Source organism: Schistosoma haematobium, chromosome 5 (genome assembly GCF_000699445.3).
Source record: "Schistosoma haematobium chromosome 5, whole genome shotgun sequence".
NCBI lineage: Eukaryota > Metazoa > Platyhelminthes > Trematoda > Strigeidida > Schistosomatidae > Schistosoma > Schistosoma haematobium.
In genome coordinates, this window is record NC_067200.1 from 12,863,284 (window position 1) to 12,881,542 (window position 18,259).

At 33.0% G+C, this 18,259-nt stretch overlaps 2 protein-coding genes across 3 annotated transcripts in view; one reads left to right on the forward strand and one right to left on the reverse strand.

The window, feature by feature from the left end:
* The window catches only part of MS3_00009179 (uncharacterized protein), a 46,006-nt gene extending 38,492 nt beyond the window's left edge, over positions 1–7,514 (forward strand). The window contains exons 8-10 of the mRNA XM_051217512.1: positions 929–1,059; positions 4,510–4,615; positions 6,373–7,514. Coding sequence (XP_051064930.1) covers positions 929–1,059; positions 4,510–4,615; positions 6,373–6,490 — 355 coding nt within the window. The 3' untranslated portion in view covers positions 6,491–7,514. The remainder of the gene's footprint in view (positions 1–928; positions 1,060–4,509; positions 4,616–6,372) is intronic.
* Positions 7,515–10,089: 2,575 nt separating this feature from the next.
* ANK2_13 (Ankyrin-2) overlaps positions 10,090–18,259 on the reverse strand; it is a 98,146-nt gene continuing 89,976 nt past the window's right edge. For both annotated transcript variants that reach the window (XM_051217514.1, XM_051217513.1), the window contains exons 28-30: positions 16,811–17,483; positions 14,724–14,981; positions 10,090–13,070 (exon numbers count right to left, since the gene is read on the reverse strand). In XM_051217514.1, the coding sequence (XP_051064932.1) occupies positions 12,778–13,070; positions 14,724–14,981; positions 16,811–17,483 (1,224 nt within the window). In that variant the 3' untranslated portion in view covers positions 10,090–12,777. The remainder of the gene's footprint in view (positions 13,071–14,723; positions 14,982–16,810; positions 17,484–18,259) is intronic.

Genomic DNA, 18,259 nt, shown 5'->3' on the forward strand with positions numbered 1-18,259 from the left:
ACTGAACTGCTATCGGAAGACGGAAAGATTGACTGGTAGAGATATTTCTTTCTCTTGAAATAACTATGAAGAAGGAAAATGTCCTACAAGTAATAATTGTTTACCGTTTTATTGATAATTTGCCGCGTAACCAAGTCAACGATAATGTAAACTGCATAACAACTGCTCCAAATTTAACTGTTCCCTGATTGGTTAGACTCTATTTTAATATATCATTTTGTCGTTGCTACCTAAAAAGATTAGTTTTAACAATTTAATTTCTCTTGAGAATAGTAAAAACTCATTTGTCTAAATCCATTTTCTGTTCTCTTACATTGGGAAGTTAAGACAATTAGTTGTCAAGGTCTTATAGCTTGAGAGAAAAAAATCATTAGGAAATAATGAAAGGAAATTTTTATTTCAGCTCAAAGTACGATACTTTAAATAAATGTGATGATTTTATTAGTATGGAGATATTTGTAAAAATTGCACAAGTTTCGTAGCTCTATTCACAAATCGATCTTAGCTTGACCATCATGGAAAATCTAGAACTAATGAACGGCCGTTTTGTCCCAGTGTGAGACTCAGCAGTGAGCATACACCACCCTGAACCTGGCAGTCGAACATAAAAGCTTAAACCTTACGTGGAAACGCTTGAAGTCTAGACTATTGAGTCAACATCTAACGGCGTGAATATCCAACTTCAGTTAATCCACGATATTTCGCCAAGGATAATCACCGTTTGATAAAATAACTAATGTTAAATCTGCTAACTATTTCTATTTATTACTTCATATTTTCTAGCTGTATAGCGCTATACTACTCTTAGTTACTATTAAGTAGTTCGAGCTATAGTTGACTATTTTGAAAGTTTATTTCAAATGTATTCAAGTAAATATAACCAAAACTTTCACTTCATTTATATTTTTAAAACTTTTTATATATCCAGTTGTAATGTACTGGGTCATATGCAGCAAGGTGATAGACCGAGTCCATTTGATAGAAGTTTAGGTACGAAATTTGCTTCGAAAGCAATTGACTGGTTAGATGAACAAATCAATGCTAATATACGTTCAGATTGTAAGTTACATATTGTTTGTTTACCTTTTTACATTCACATGATTACAAATGTAATTTTAATACCTCCTGCCATTCACATTTTATATTTTTCATGCGGTTGAATTCGTAGGCTATCCAGTTGCTCAATTTCAAAATCGATTTTTTTTATCAACCTTCCGTTTACAAATTAATCATGTGTTAAACTATTGTCCCAGAGTGAATATTAACTCTGGGATACAGGTAAATCCAACTGAGAAGCCCGAAATAGGATGAAGTGCCCATTCTGGTATTCACTGCTACCGACCATTCATCTCTGTTTATAATGATTGTGACTTAATGTCAATATTAAGGTTTTCTTGACAGGATGGACAATTGACTCAAAGAGACTGATCAGTTATAGTCCTCAGGATTAATGGCAAGATCCAAACAAGCTATACAAGTATGTTTCATTTAGATCATGAATCGACCATTGTTAGACCACCATTGAAAATCTATATAGCCTAATAATTTGAAAAATGTAGAATTTGGGATTTGTTCGAAGGCAATTGTGAATAAGAGTCATTGGTATTAACAGAACAAGCAAAAGGTTGTATATATATGGAGATCATATGCAAAAAATTATTCACCAAAAATATACAACTTCACTCTATGGTTGTGAGTAATCTTAATTTTTGACTATTTCGCCTGAACAAGCTTGAATCAGACTGTTGAATGAAACTTTCAAGTTGCTCTTATTTTCAGTCGCTGAGATTTCTTTAAATATATGATTTTATCTTCTACATTTGGCTATACGTCTTATTTGTATTGATATCTAAAAAAATTAATTGATTTTCATTGGGTAAGGATAAACTCCACTCTCGTTTGCAACTTTGACCTTGTACCTGTCAACCAACCAAAATGAAGTGGGAATTATTATTTAAACCATCGTAACCCATTATGAAGGACGTGTTTCGCTTTCTGTCTTTTTCGCTGGCTTACATGAAAAAATGTAAAGTTTTCTACAATGAAAATATCACTCCACCATGCTACGAACGTGTCAAGTGTAGGCTGGTCAGTCATGATCGAGGAAAACTTATAACATAGCTAAAGAAATACCTCCAATTAATTCTATAATAGACATTATTGCAAAATATCTACAACTAAGTGACTAAATAAACGAACAACACATATAAGCGAACAATATTGTTTTCAATTAGATCGTCATCAAGCTTTACTCTAATATACATGAATATTTATACGAAAATTTTAAACCAATCAAGGCAATATGGGTCAATAATCACAATGAAATAGAATAAGTCACTAGACAAGTTTATAGTAGGAAGACTGGTGAACTGATAATAGTAAGAATAATAAAATACAATAACAAGACTCTTCTCAATAGTTAATAGTTGGGAATAGAAGGTCAAACAAACATGGGTAAATAGACTAGTAATAGTAATCACAAAACATTAAAATCATTACGTAATAAGATGTGTGTAAATAATTAGATAGTGAAGAATACAAAGAGGCGGAAAATTACAAAGAAATACTAGGTGTGAAAATAAGGTTAACGATAACACAAATAGAATAAAATGAATAATGATAATTATAAAATTTTAAAAAAAATAAAAAATTGTTAGTTAAGTTATAACCGACCATGGAAGGGATAGGGGGGTCACGTATTTCTTCTGTACACATAAATTGGGGTTGTATGTACGAATTCCAATGGCTTCAGCTATATGTAGGAGACGGGAACGGACTCTGTCGGGAAATGATGGAGGTATACGATAGATAACTCGAAATGATTTCGATTTATCTACAGCATGACCGCTATCAATGAGATGTGCCAATATAGAACTGCGAATAGATTTTATCTGGCCTTTTATGTACCAAGTTGGTAGATGTTCGTATTCATGTATATTAGAGTAAAGCCTGATGACGATCTAATTGAAAACAATTGTTCGCTTATATGTGTTGTTCTAATTTTCACAATGGGAATCTTTAATATTCTAAATAAACGAAAGCACAACTTTAATCACTGATGACGTTACGCTCAGATATGACTTGACAACGTGGAGTCTATTCCCAGCCTTTTCATTTGCCTTAACTATTAACCTTGAGATTTAACAAGACATTATTGTTATTATAAATGATTCGCCATGGCTAATAAGGCTGAACATTTGAATTAGAGTTTAGTCAGGTTAGTTCCACAGAATTTCTTTAAAGTTGATTTAAACGATAAATGTTTACAAGCTTGAAAAATAGCTAATCAAACTTGACGTGATTTCACAAACAATTATTTTTTTATCGTGACTTTTATGTCCTATGGACTTGTTAATTTATCACGTGACTAAAGCACCACTAGAACACCGATTCTCATGACCTTCGCATTGTGCCAAACCAATGACGCATAAACCAATACGAGCAGCCTAGAGTTAACCCTGAAGTTTTATTGGTCCTCTGAGATAGTAACTTTTCGCCTAACCCAGACGACTCATTCCAGAACACAATATCAACTTCCACTGACTGAATCATGTGTTGTAAACATACGTAGTTTACATACAAGCAAACCAGACCGCATCATACCACAAAATAGAAAATAATTATACAAGATCAGACCAAAAGTGTCTGTGAGTGTGAAAGACTGTAACTAATAAATTGAGAATAGATTAAGAATAGTAAACCGTATAATAGTAGTTTATAAGCTAAATGGAAGCTTACAATAAAACAGAATGTGAGTTTGCGTATAATATAGTTACTTAATAATAGTTATATAATAAGAATATACATAATAACATTCCATAAATGGTTCCTGGAAGTTACCTATAATTTAAATTACCTCGGACACGAGAGTGACTGAGTTATTTCAAATATATTTAGGTAATATTCACTTTCAGGTGTTGAGATAAACTAGGTACAGCTTTGATAGTTCTATACCATAACAACTAACTAGTATCACTAGCCCCCATACTTGTAATGTTTCTTAGAGCTAGGTACACGAATCCGTACTTGATAATAAATCTGTAACATAAAATAATAATCAAGTCAGGTGCAGGCTAATAATGTTCAGACCCAAAATATAACGATACCATCTCATAATATCATTGTTTCATGGTTTACACTACTGACTTACCTCAGTTAGACAACCAGGAAGTATTCAACAGCTGTTTCACCACCACTCTGAGGATCTAACCTAGGATCTCCGATGTCGCGGCTAACCTCAAGACTGTTAAGCTGATAGTTAATACTGTGCACTCCTGATTATGTGACGTCATCTCCTATTACCTGCTGAGGATAACTGTCTCACATCCGAGATAGCTGATTTTGGATCGTGGTTACTTAAGCATCACGATTATGTATGTGTCACCGAAATGCCAGAAACCGATAGTTGAAAATATCTTATATTTATTATTAACTTTTTATTAGAACCCCGTAATATATGCATTTATCTTGATTTATATTTTTGCTTATTTTTTTTATTTTTAATTACAGCTACAGTCTATACACCAGGACATTTATGCTGTACACTTATTGGTATTGTACGTCGTCAGACAACCTATTCAAACATTATGGAATTGAGAGAACATACAGATTTCGTGTAAATGTTTTCCAAAAAAAATTTATTTTAAAAGATTTAATTATACTAAGATGATAATGATAATGAAGTAGTTCAATTTAAGGTACAGGAAAACATATATGATAAAGAAAAAGTTAATTTAATAGTTGAATTCATGAATCATTTAAAGCTAGACCATCATGAAAAACTTGGAAACAATACGCGGCTGTTTCGTCCTAGTATGTGAGTCCTCAATAGGACAAAATGGCCGTTTAGTACTACCAGGTTTTCCATGATGGTTTAACCTTAATTGACTCATCAATTCAACTATTAAAGTACTAAAATCTCCACAAAATCCCGCTTCTGATTAAGAGAAAGGTATTGATTTCCTTTTAAATAACCTCATTATCATTATGATGTAACATAAATTAAAAGCGGTTAATGTTTTATAATTAATTGTAATACTAAGTAAATAGTATTCAGTAAGTGAAGAGTTTAAAGAGAATCATCCTTATAGATATATTTCTTTAAAGATACAAACCTCAAGGAAATTTATCTCTCTTTTTATTGTATAATCAAATCATCATAAACTACTGATCGATATCATATGTGTGGAATCACTGAAACCATTAGGAATTATTAAACACAGCCTCTTATTTTGTTTTAAGACCTCTGGATTTTGACTCAAAGATATGCATAATGGTGATGAGTTATGAATTCACTCTGCTGTTAACAGTGCAATAAACGCCAGCGAAACAGACTGTTCAAGCTTCTGAACAGTTATCCTATACACTCATATTTAATCTACATTATTATCTCTGAACGTTCTTCCTATATTCTTGTGTATGTACGTATGTCTATTTCCATCTGTGATCCAATTGGTTCTGTATTGACTCGCTGTATTCTATACGCAGTCCACTTTTATATATACAATGAATCTTCTTAAGTAGAATGAGTTATTTAGTTTACCAACTTTACGCTACATCAACCCGTTCTTCGCTTACATGATTGTTTGTTTATAATTGAATGCATGAATTGAATGTATTCTCACTTACAGTCCTTATTTCAGTAACGTGATGTCTGATTGTTACATTAGGAAATTAAATATTAAATACATGAACGATATATTAAAGTAAGACATACGGATTGTAGAAAATATTTTTCTACAAACGCGATTCTAAACCATTTCCCTGACTGTTGAGCACAGTCTTAGCTTAGCTAAAATCAGGACAAGTAAGCTATTTGGCTTGATAAACTTTATCTCTTTCTAAAACGTAAACTAATACTGTTATTATGCAGAAAACAATCTATTCAACGCATTAAACAGACACTAAAAACATACTGAACAGTAACCAGAGGATAGGAAAAATGAGACAAAAAACCTAATATCAGTCTAGGGATTTGTGGAGATTATAGTATTTTCATACTTGGTTTCACAATTCAATCTAAGCTAGACCATCATTGAAAACCTGAAAGCACTGAACGGCCGTTTCAGCAGTACACATCCACGATTTAATGCTTCCAAGTTTTCAGTGATAGTCTAGCATAGATCGACTAGTGAAATCAACTGTAAAAAACCTAATATCGTTTATGATAAACAGAAAAATTATGATTGCTGAATAAACAAGACATAGCCATCCAACGTCAAAGAGAGTTAATGTGATGATGAGCACTTAATGTTGTCATTACTGAGTTCGTTTATCGATCATACTTGTATGTCATTATTTCTAGTGATTCTCTTTTCAACTAATATTAATAAATCGCTCATGAAATTCTCCATTTCTATTTTTACTTTATAGACATCGTTTACCAAAAGAAGAATGGTGGATTAGTTTACGTCCATTAATGCGTATTATGGCTAAACATGATAGTCTTTATGAATCAGAAAGTATTATGGCTGGAACTGATAGAAAATAAACAATCAATATTTTATTTTTAATTTTTAAAAGAACAATTATAAGAGAAAAGAAAAGGAAAAAAATGGTGAAACAAATGATACTTTTTTTTCTTTTGTTTATTTCAACTCAACTCATTCAATATTAGTTTTGGCTTACCTTCATTGAATCAGATCTTATTATTGACAATTTCTGTTTGTTCTCATTGATTTACTCGTTTAACTTACTATCAATAATTCAACCAACCCTGTCCATCTTATTCTGCTTTACCTGAGATCAATCACATATGTATTGAAACCCACAGGTTTAGTTAGATTAAACACTAATGTTATTATTATTATTATTATTATTGCTATAAGTCATTTTAACCTTTCCAATACCAAGATGATTACCAACATCGCCTTTATTACTGAAATCTAGTTGTAGAAAATGACAAAGTGACATTTACTTTTCTTTTTCAAGACAAAGAAAAACAACAACACCAACAGCAACAAAGAAAACAATAAAGAAGTGAAAATCATTATCAGTGTGTTTCTTTCATTCTGTTTTTCTTTTTCTCTTACCTTTTAGTGAGTCCATGTAGTAATAGTATTATAATAGTGCAATATTTAAACGTTAACGAGTTATTTTTCTCTTTTTTTTCTTGTACAATAGAGAAAATGTATAATGAAAACGTTGATTTCGTTTCAAATTTTCATGTAATAAATCATTTAACCATTTCTGTTTAATATTTTTGTTGTAACGGGTGTGACTGCAGGTTAGACGGAGCAGCGTTTATATCGATCGATTACAGTGGACACGTAAACACGTAGTGGACGACCTAGTGCCCTGATTGACCCTGCTTCGCTGTCTGTCCTAGCCAGTTGAGTCAAGAACGCAAGTCACAGCCTCTGAGTTATGAATCATTGTATTTGAGACATACTCTATTTATATACCAAACAAACAAACCACATCGTACCATAAAATAGAGAGCAACATTTACACAATATTTGACAAGTGAAATAAACATCGACCAATAGGAAATGTACATTTAAGGTCCAAGGCCATCGTAGAGTTAACACGATAATTATTGGTATATTTTTCCGACTATCCTAACAATTTTCCCATTAGATGGTGGTTGGAGGTAGTCGACAGGAAACCCTGGACCCGGGTTTCGTGCTACTTGTCACTCGTCAGCAAAATGTACCTGTAATCTTGAGGGAACTGGTGCTTCCTGGCGGATTCGATCCCATATATTGTTTGACATTTAAAAAACAGCGCTTCCCTTGAAGCCCTCTTTCTTCCCTAAATTATTCAGTTTGAAATGTTTTAGTTCTGTCAGAGGATAGTGAGAATTAATTTGACATATAGAGATAGATTATCATACATATAAGAAAAAAAAATTTTGTAATTAACGGATCATGTTATGATGATAATAATTTATATATTCTGAAAATATTAATTACAGAACTCATATCAGTTCACAGGCATGACCATGTTTTGATATAAATAGTAACATTAGATGTACAGAACAAACATGTGATAAAAGAAAGTTTTAAGTATACTAGTTCAGTAATTGTTTAGGTAATAGATGTATTACAACGATCCAATGCATCAGCCGAGGACTTTTATTTTTTCTTAAATTGACAGCCTGTTGATTTATGAACGGTGTAATTAAGGTCATTTCTTGTGCTAGATCGAATTAATGATAATTATCTACAACCAGAGAAATTAAAACGAAAACAGAGAGCACGGAACAACAAAGCAGTAATTACCAAAATATATCAATCAGGTCTACCAAAATGCGTGTGTCATGTGACACAGTGATATACTGTTTATGCTATTCAAATTAGTTAAAATTGCTAGGGGCGGTGTTAACATATTGACAGCAAGTGGGTGGTTTTACTAAGGGAATTCACTAATAAAAATGTCTAAACATTTAAGGTTCCTAAAATATCACTTGTGGAATGAGATACACTTAAAGGCGCTAGACCATTCAATGCATTTTCAGAGTAGCAGTATGCAGCGAACAAATAATGGGAGTGATTTTATCATACGGATAGACTGTGGTAGGTTATTCCAGAGTTTAGAAAATTTAAAGGTAAATTAATTCATATAGAGAGATGATTCAGAATAAGTTTATTTCACTAGTAATAAGGAATTACGGATGTCGTAATGAGATGTTTCTACATGTTGAATCGCGTGATTGGATGTAAACGATAGTTTATGAAGTAGTTTGAAGAAAAAGATAAGATTTAGTTTGAGTCTCCTCTTCCATAAAGTGTCTAGCCCAAGTTTATTACATCTAGAATTATAAGTTAAGGTACAATCAGCTCCAAGAATAGAAAGTGTAAATCGTCTCTGTACTGATCCCAGCCTTAATTTATCCTTTATGCGCTCACTGCTAAGAATAAACGTGAAATATTCTAAAAGAAGTCGAGCACAAACTTTGTACATTAAAATACGTGACTCATTGTTGTAAAGGTTTCGAGTTATGTAACCTATTAGACGTTGAGACTTAGAGGTCTGTTTTAATATATGTTCTGTAAACGACAAGTCTTGGGAGTATTTTAGTCCTAAGTCTACTACTGTATGTAACCTAGACAACACTTCAGCATTCATGGTAAGATCTAAGTTGAGTGATGTATCGCCGAAGCATGTTCATTCACATTTAGCCGTATTAAGATCCAGTTGCCATTTTAAGCACCACTGTGTTACTTTGTTAAGCTCCATGCTGATGCGATTTTGAATATTTTTCTGCTCATGTGGAGAAAATGAATATACTACCTTAAGATCATCTGCATATAGAAGGGGCTTACCCACACAAAAACTTTCACAAATATCATTGATAAACACTAAAAAGAGCAAAGGGCCTAAGACACTACCTTGTATTACACCACTTTTAACAGGGACAACGTTCGACAATGAAGAGTTAATTTTAAATATTTGATGTCGATTGCCGAGAAAGGAATCAAACCAAGCTAGCAAAGGATTAGCCTATTTCTTTAATGATGATCGAATACTGTTGTTGTGAATAAAGACTTAGGTAGGAACAAACAATTTATTATTTAGTTTAACATTACAGAATATCTTCGTAAAATATGAGAACTATACATTCAATACTTTATTTGCAAATCTTCCATCAATTATCCTTCACATTCTGTGTGATTCTTTCAATTCATAATTCATTTCTAGTTCCCGTTTTTTGAACTCGATCTACTTAGACTTCTACTACAAAAGCATTCTAGTTCTGATTGATGTTACATACTACTTATGCCGAAAGACATAAGTAGTCTAAGAGGAAATTCTGTCTGATTTATGTTTCAACAAGGTGTACCTCTGATTTTGAGGGAACTAATTCCCTCTTGTAGGATTCAAACTCATATCATTCAAACCTAGGTTCATAATTTCCTCCCGATTATATTCAACCGCGTAGCATAACGATACATGCATATCATAAATGAAATCAACATTTGAACATCACATAGATTAACTATTTGTAATCGTCAGTGTTTGAATATCAAAGTATGGGATATTATTAGATGGTTAATAATGTGTTTTAAAATATTCAAATCTTTTGGGATTTGAATGAACGAATACAATGCAAAATAATAACTGAGAGTTTTTCTTATATTTAAGCGAGGCATGACTTTAAGCTTGATAACGAGTCAATTAGAAGTTGTTACCAATGTTTAAACATAATACAAAGCATATTAGAATGTAGAGACGTTGAACTTCCTCCTATTATGGTCATTCAGGAGTTAAGGTGGTATATGTAATTTTAATCGTATAATGTGCATCCATTATTCCACCAGGTGTCTAAACCAAGACATTCAGGTCATGTGGCGAGCATTTAACTCATAAAATTACTAGGGAGATATCTGGTAGTGTAATTCCAACGTCAATCACTGTTTAATATATATGGTAGCAAACAATCAATCTGATTGATGAATACTACTTTACTCATGACACGTCCGAATTATAATTTCTTCTGTTTACACTCATCTTTATACATTCGCACCCCCACCTGCTTTTTTCTTCCTTAAATGATTTATTGATCGTCAGTACAGAGGCTTATAAAGATTATTAAATATTCCTGACATCATTAACCAACCCAAGTTTTATATCCATTGCAAAACCAGAAAACCATCACCAGTGGAGTTCAATTATGTAAGATGTTAACCAGTTATCCCCCGGAAGATAATGGAAGTTGGTTGCGAAACTATCCCGGATAGGTTGAAGTTAGACATGTACATCAGTTGTATAGAGTTAGAAGCTGATTCATGAGACCGAAAAATCTACATTTGATTCCTAGTGTGGTTGCGCATGTACATTCTCGAGGAGCCACATACCAGGATTAAACGGCTATTCCGTGCTTCCTAATTTCTATCTGTTGTTCAACTTGGGTTCATTTACATTGAGTAAAATCAAAAGATTAAAACTTTTGTTCAGTTGATCTCATAAAAATGAACAAATGTTCAAATGAACGTGGTTAAAAACACGGAAACACATACACTGGTATTTTTATATTCGTTATTCGAGAATACAATAAACTGATGAAGATGCACCTCAATGAAACAATAATATTCATAATGTGAGGATGTGTACAATAGTTTTACTTAACTAGCTGGTCATTTTATCCTTGTAGAAAAGCAGGAAAATAAATTAACATAAACACACGCACTCACAGCATTCACATAAAACAAGACAGGAGGTTATTTTAAGGTAGAAATAAAAACCGAAGAAACATACATTTGATTTTTCGGAGAGAAAAAAATGTAATTAAGTAACAGAAAGAACAGACAATGCAATGGAAAAATAACAATATAATCAGTAATTCATTGTTCAATAGCACAATAATAAACACGATCATTATTATGACTGTCACATGTTACTAAGATTAATATTCAATGATGATGACGGTGGCGACAATAATAATAATAATAATAATAATAATAGTAATAATAATGGTGAGGAGGAGGCGTAAAACGGTCATAGATAGAGTAAACAGTACTTTAGAATTTAGTAGAGAAAGCCTATCGAAATAATAATAATAATATTGAGGATGAGGTCGGCGAATATGATAATGGCGGTGACAATAATCAATAATGAACATTCATAGTAAATCTAATTTATATTTAAGCATATAGATCAGACTCTATTAATGAATTGAAAAAGAATACTGGAAAAATTCTCAGTACTCAATTCTAACTATTACTATTATTATTATTACTGTTAAGGATAATACAGCAGTAGTGCTGTAGTAGTACTAATAGTATTCAATTATAACAGTTAACTAATAAACATGTCACTATATAATCATTATTATTCAAGCATTATTTATTTGTATATTGCTAACAAACAATTGAAAATAACATAAAGATTGTTGTATGATAGAACCAGAGAAGTAAAGAGAATAACGAACTAAAGTATCCTGTAGCACTGAAGGAAAAACAACAACACACCCATATATCGAAAGATCAGATTAACATTCAATAGAAAATTCTCTACATTCAAACATAAAATCATCGTTTCGGATGAAAACAAACGAAAATCTCGTGTTACATCAAAAGAAAACAAACAAACAAACAAAATAGTAATAGGGAAACTTTGTATGTTTATTGAATTGTAATGATTCTTCTCAGTGTGTGTGTGTGTGTGTATGTTTTCTCGTTACTGTATATTCTTTGAAAGGTTTCCACCTTGAATTATCTCTTCAAATAACAATAACTAAAATCCAAATAGCAGTAAAGAGTGTAACCATTTAATCAATTAAAATAGAAACAAAAAAATAATACATAGAAATTAAAATTACATAATTATTTATTATTATGACTTGCATAAAACATTGTATTGTATTGCGAGATGTAGTCAAAAAAAAGAAATCAAGCAATATATAGAATATGGTAAGTCGAACATTGAAGGAGTACAACGAAAGAGGAACGGGTGATGGTGTGTGTGTGTGTGCAAGTGTGCAAGTGTACAACACATGTGAAACGAACATCGATGCTGTGTTGTTTTTTTTTTAATGACTAGATAAGGCATAGCGAAGTTTGTGCATATGAGAGAATGTGGAAAATAAAAAGAAAGATAGACAACAATACTGCAATGAATAGCTTTTCTCCCTAATGCCCTCTCATCATTAACCCACATTCTTATTGTTCTTATTATAAAGAAGAAAACAATTAAAGTGATAACGAATATAAAACAAAATCTACACAAAAAAGCATGGCAAATAACAACTACATGAAACCGGATTTTCTCTTCGAGATGTTTCGTTTATTTTGTTGTTACTATTGTTCTGTATTTCTTTTTTCTAAACAATTTTTTCTATTCAACAGAATTGCCACCATCTTCATTATGTGGAATAGATGCAAGACCATGATGTGCATTTGATGAAGCAACGATTGAAGGTTGTTGTTGTTGATATTCATTAGAATTATCTTGTCGTTGTCTTGATGATTCCATAACATCCAATTCATTATCACCAATAACATCTTGTTCATTATATGCTTCAAGATTTTGCATTATACTACTATTATTATTATCTATCGGTTGATCTGATGTATAGCCAACATGATGAGCATGTCTTATATCTACATCTGGTGTTTCATTATTCGTCACTAGAATAGAAAGTAAATGATAAAGAGACATAACATATAGACAGCTAGATATAAATTCATTCATATTGAGTGTTTGAATTTTCCGTTAATGTAATGGATTGCAATTGATCTAGGCTTTTTCTAACATATGAGTCTCTTCAATGGATTCCCTTGATCTTTCCATTAGTCATAAGCATTTTTTAACCTAAGTTGGATAGTAGTTATCAGTGGAATGTAAAATACGCCTGGACTTATCAATTGCAGTCCATGACATCAACAGGAAGATTCAGGCAACCATTAAAACTTAAATCGAAATTCACCCTATTGCACAAGCTAGCGGCTATATAGTCTCAGTAGCTAAGTGAATAATGCGTCGGGTGTTTGAACTGAAAGTTACAGCGTTCGAGTTCCGATGTGACCATCAACACTGGTGCAAGCAAATCCAACTGACAAGTCCCAAATAGGATAAGACGCACGTCCTGGATTCCACTGTTAGCAGCCCTCTAGCTCTGTCTAAATGATAGATATGAAGTTTTTATTTTCGCATTTAATAGAGATACATTCTTACACAACGTGGGACCAAAATGATGTCAGAAAAGAAGAGAGATAACATTTTCTAGAAATGAAGGAAGGAAAGAGACGATTAAGTCCTCTCCAAATGTCATGGTACGGGTGAGGATGTGACAAGTCCACTAACTACCTTTCTCACTCTAAATCCCCTTGTAGAACAATACCTTTATAGAAAGCGTAGTCTTACTGACTCCAAACAGAGGTGTACTTTACGAAACTTTAAGGATTCAAAGATTAGCTTGAATACTAGTAATATCTAGTTCAACAATCAATTTATACGTTCTTATCAAACCAAATACAACTAGAAATGAGATGTAAAGCATAATTTGAGTACAACTGTCGTTATCAATGACTGTGGATAATCATTAAAGTACACTGTAGATTGATTGAAGCTGAAATTGTACCATTCAACAACGACCTTGTGGTCTTAATAGTTAAGTATTTGATAAAAGAATTAGATGTCCTGAGCTCGATGTCTAACTGGGTTGTGGTTACGCAATTGTGAAGAGCTTCATGATACAATGGGGTAGCTGTCTATTACTCCCTAGTTTTCAGAAGTGATCTGACTGAAATGAAACTGTAATGAAAATAACTTACAAATCAAAGCATAACCGTATATTTGACCGATACAAACACCTACCGAATATTTTTGTTCATTTAACTACAAGTATAATACTTTAAGTTGATAACATAATCTCATTATCGACTACTAAATATCAAATCTTCTGCTAAAAGCTTGCAATTTTGTAGAATACAAGAAGTGATTATTTGATAAATAAAGCTGTTCGACTGAACAACTGAGCGAATTTACAAGCTCCAACACTCTAAAACTTTACTTTTTTCATCACAGTTGAATAGTGATCAGTTGTGGGATCCAGAAGGTTCGTTTCATCCTATTCGTGTTTCATCAGCCAGATCTACTGAATATATTTCACATTTTTATACAGGCAGCCTAATAGCATCATCAACCAACAAATATGTGTATGAACTGTTACCCGAAGAAAGTGAGTTACAAGAACTTATACTTTTTTTACCGAAGTACATCATCCTTAGGAAAAAAATAACAACAATTATTTTGAAATAAAAAGAAATAAAAAGACTTACCTTCATGTGACGACTGAATATCGGTTTCACTCATTTTATCAGTTTCGTCTTGTAAAACAATATCTGATAGATCATCTTCTTGATCCCAACGATGTTCACTAGTAGGTTGTGATCTAGTTGAAGTTGTTATATCATTAGTGTTGGTATTATTGGCACTTGTTAACTGTTTTAAACCAGCATCACCGTTATTATCCTCTGATAAACTAGTAATACTATGTTCTTCTTGATGAATTTGTGTAGGTGATAATAAGTCCGCTTCTAAATATACAACAAATAACAATGAAATTTATAACTGTATACTCTGACAAGCGATGCTTACTAGTGGAGAAAGAGGTTGAAAGTAAGCTAGGGGTGAACAAACGAACATGTGACATCAATCCATAAAGTCACTGACTTCCCAGTCGTAGTCTGAATGATAACCATTATCGGCAACTGGAGACTTTAGATGACATATCTCAGAATCGTTCACAATGGTGCAGATAGATTCAATCTTTGTTTTCCCCCATATTTTGAATTACAGTATTTCGTCATACATACTACTCTACTGTCTTTTAAAGTCGTATTCCTAAGGTTTCGTCTTTCATTTTGTCATCGCCACTACACCATCTCGATCTCTTTTTTATTTTTATGTCTTTAGGCTAGTGTAGTATGGCAACTTGGGCAACGCATATCTATGTTAGGCTCCATGCTGACAATATCAATCAGTACACGAGTTTGAGAAGAATGTTGTATATTATAGTTAATACTGACTGGTCTTAGTTGAACAGTCACTAAAAACGAGGAAGCAGTGGATAGTTGTTTCGTCAACGGGACCTAGAAGTCATATATTTAATCCTTTGTGACGTCATGCTGGCGCACTGTTGAGGAATTTCATAACAGAACAAGAAAGTTATTCTGACTGTATATGAAATTATTTGTTTTACTACTTCTTGGAGAAAACCAAAACAATATACGGATGTGAGGAATTTCGAATCACATTAAAATCATGAACCGACCAATGTTGGACCACCACTGAAACCTAGAATCATTGTACGGTCATTTCGTCTTAGTATCAGATTTCTCAGTAGTGTGGACCCACGATCCTGCACGAATGACCCAAACCGATAACCTTGGATCTCACGCGAGAACGTTTAACCTGTAGAACACTGGGCCGGCAGCCATTAGTATTAATATCACGTGTTAGGCAGTTACTAGCTGAAGACAATGGAAGATGGTGGCGCAGTATCGTCGATTGACTGAACCTAGACATTAAAACTGGTGGATGACAACTCAGCGGTCTAGAGGTTGAATGTTGGTACGTGAGGCTGAATTTTCTGGGTTTAATTCTCACGTGCGGAGTCATTGATGCAAGAATAAACAGTCGTTCAGTGCTTCCAAGTTTCAGTGGTGATCTAACTTAGATCGGTTCATGATTTCAAGACCAAAACAATTAAAAAAGGTAGATTTCAGTTCAAGGAGTTAACCACTAAAGCATAAGTCTTGAAATTTTGCACCATATAGGTATCAATTGTTCTTTATAACGTTCTGTATGTTCCCAATGAAATGAAACTTATAAAGAATGTTGAATTATTGTATGACATGATAGCATCTAATATTGGGTTTTGGAGGATATTTACAACACATGTAAATAGACAACATTTAGACAATATAGCTGCTATATATTCATAAATGACTTTCGATCGAACAGTGAGAGGCTATGATCAGTGGAGTTTAACTATGTCAGGTGTGAGACAGCTACCACCTGACAAAATTGATGGGGGGTCGCACAATTTTGAAAATTGGCTGGGATTAGAAACGTCATTCATTGGATGCTGACTCAGTAGGCCAGATGTTAAGTGCTCTCCATGAGATATGAAGGTCATGAGTTTGGTCCCAGGTCAGGTCATCAGTGGGTACTGCCGATCAGTTCAACACCGGAACAAAATAGCTGTCCATTACTTTCCAGTTTTCAAATGTTATATGACAAAGATTAGACTATGGTGTTAATCATACAAGATAAAGGAAAGAACCCGATTAAGTTTTATTTTAAACTATATACAAAATGAAGATAGATTGTTATATGAAATAAGCAACATTATTAATCTCACCTCTATGATGACCTGAAATATTTTCCAGCTGTCGTTGACTCTGAAGTGCATCTTCTTCAACTTCACCTTCTAACTTTAATGTGCCTGCAATTTTCGCATCTGTATCATAGATCTCTTGTTGAGAACCTTGTAAAGTAGATGCAATCAATTCAGAACTGCTCATTGATTCACTGTCGCGAATTATATCTGCTTCTTCTTGTACTATTATTTCATCATGTTTCTGTACAACCATTGGATCACCACCTTGTTGACTAGTTGAACAAGCTGGTTCAATTCCTGCTTGATGTTGTTGTTGTTGCCAAAACTCTTCATTGTCTTCTTCTACTTCAGTCTGACCTTGTTGTGAAGCAGGAGAAGGTCGTCCCTCTTCTTCTTCATCACCACTACCATGAATAATGACATCGGATTTTCTTGGACTTTGACTATCTAGGCCAAGATGAGTTTGAGGAATCAGCTCTGATTCATCTGGCATCGGAGTAATCCTTACATCTGGATGTTTTAATGCATCTATTCTATCAAAGCCAATCATAGACTGATCACCAACATCATTAGCTGTTATGTCATTCATGCCAGACATTAAAGTTGATGTTGCTGCTAGAGAAGTTGAGAAAGGATCTGACAAATTAGGATTCACAGGATCTGAACGTTTACCTTCATCTATTTGACGCGTAGCCTGAAAAAGTGATTGAAAGTAATAAATAAATAAAAATAAACAGCAAATTGTAAATGGAGAAAGACGACTCTCAAAATAAATGGTGAGCATACAACTTGATACACATATATCCATTTCTTGGAGTTTTAACCCTAACGAACACTAAATGATCTTATCAGTGCTAATATCAGTTCTTTATAAACTCTAATTAAAATCCTTTACATGCTACTTTGGTAACCCTTTAATGGCTAACATTGTCACAGAACCTGTAGATTACTGGGGTCGTATGTCACCTTAAGGTCAAGAAATACCATTATAACCGGGCATTGGTAAGCATATCTATATTCTAGAATGAAGACCATAGGATAAGTAAATACATTGTGATTTATGAATTTTAATTTATTTTACTTAGAAAAATAAAAATGTCGATATTAAATTATGAGTGTGACAAATTTCCTTATCTTGTACAAAACGTATTTTGAAATAACTCTGTAAACTGAATGACTTTAAATATCAAATTGTTAATTCATGGGATATACACATAACAAAAAAGTGATGATCCTTGATTTGTTGAGAGTTACGGATATGCTTTGACATGATAACTATTAGGAACTACGAAATATAAGAGGATAGTTGAATTTAGGAAAAACAATATAATTAGGCAAACGCTTCAATATGATAAATGGAAATAACTGTTTAGTGTTTGTTTGGAACTCATTATCAATTCGCTCCTGTCTACAACGCCATCTGTATTTAAGGGTTCAGGGCGTGGGAGTATAGCAACAAACCCGTGAAAC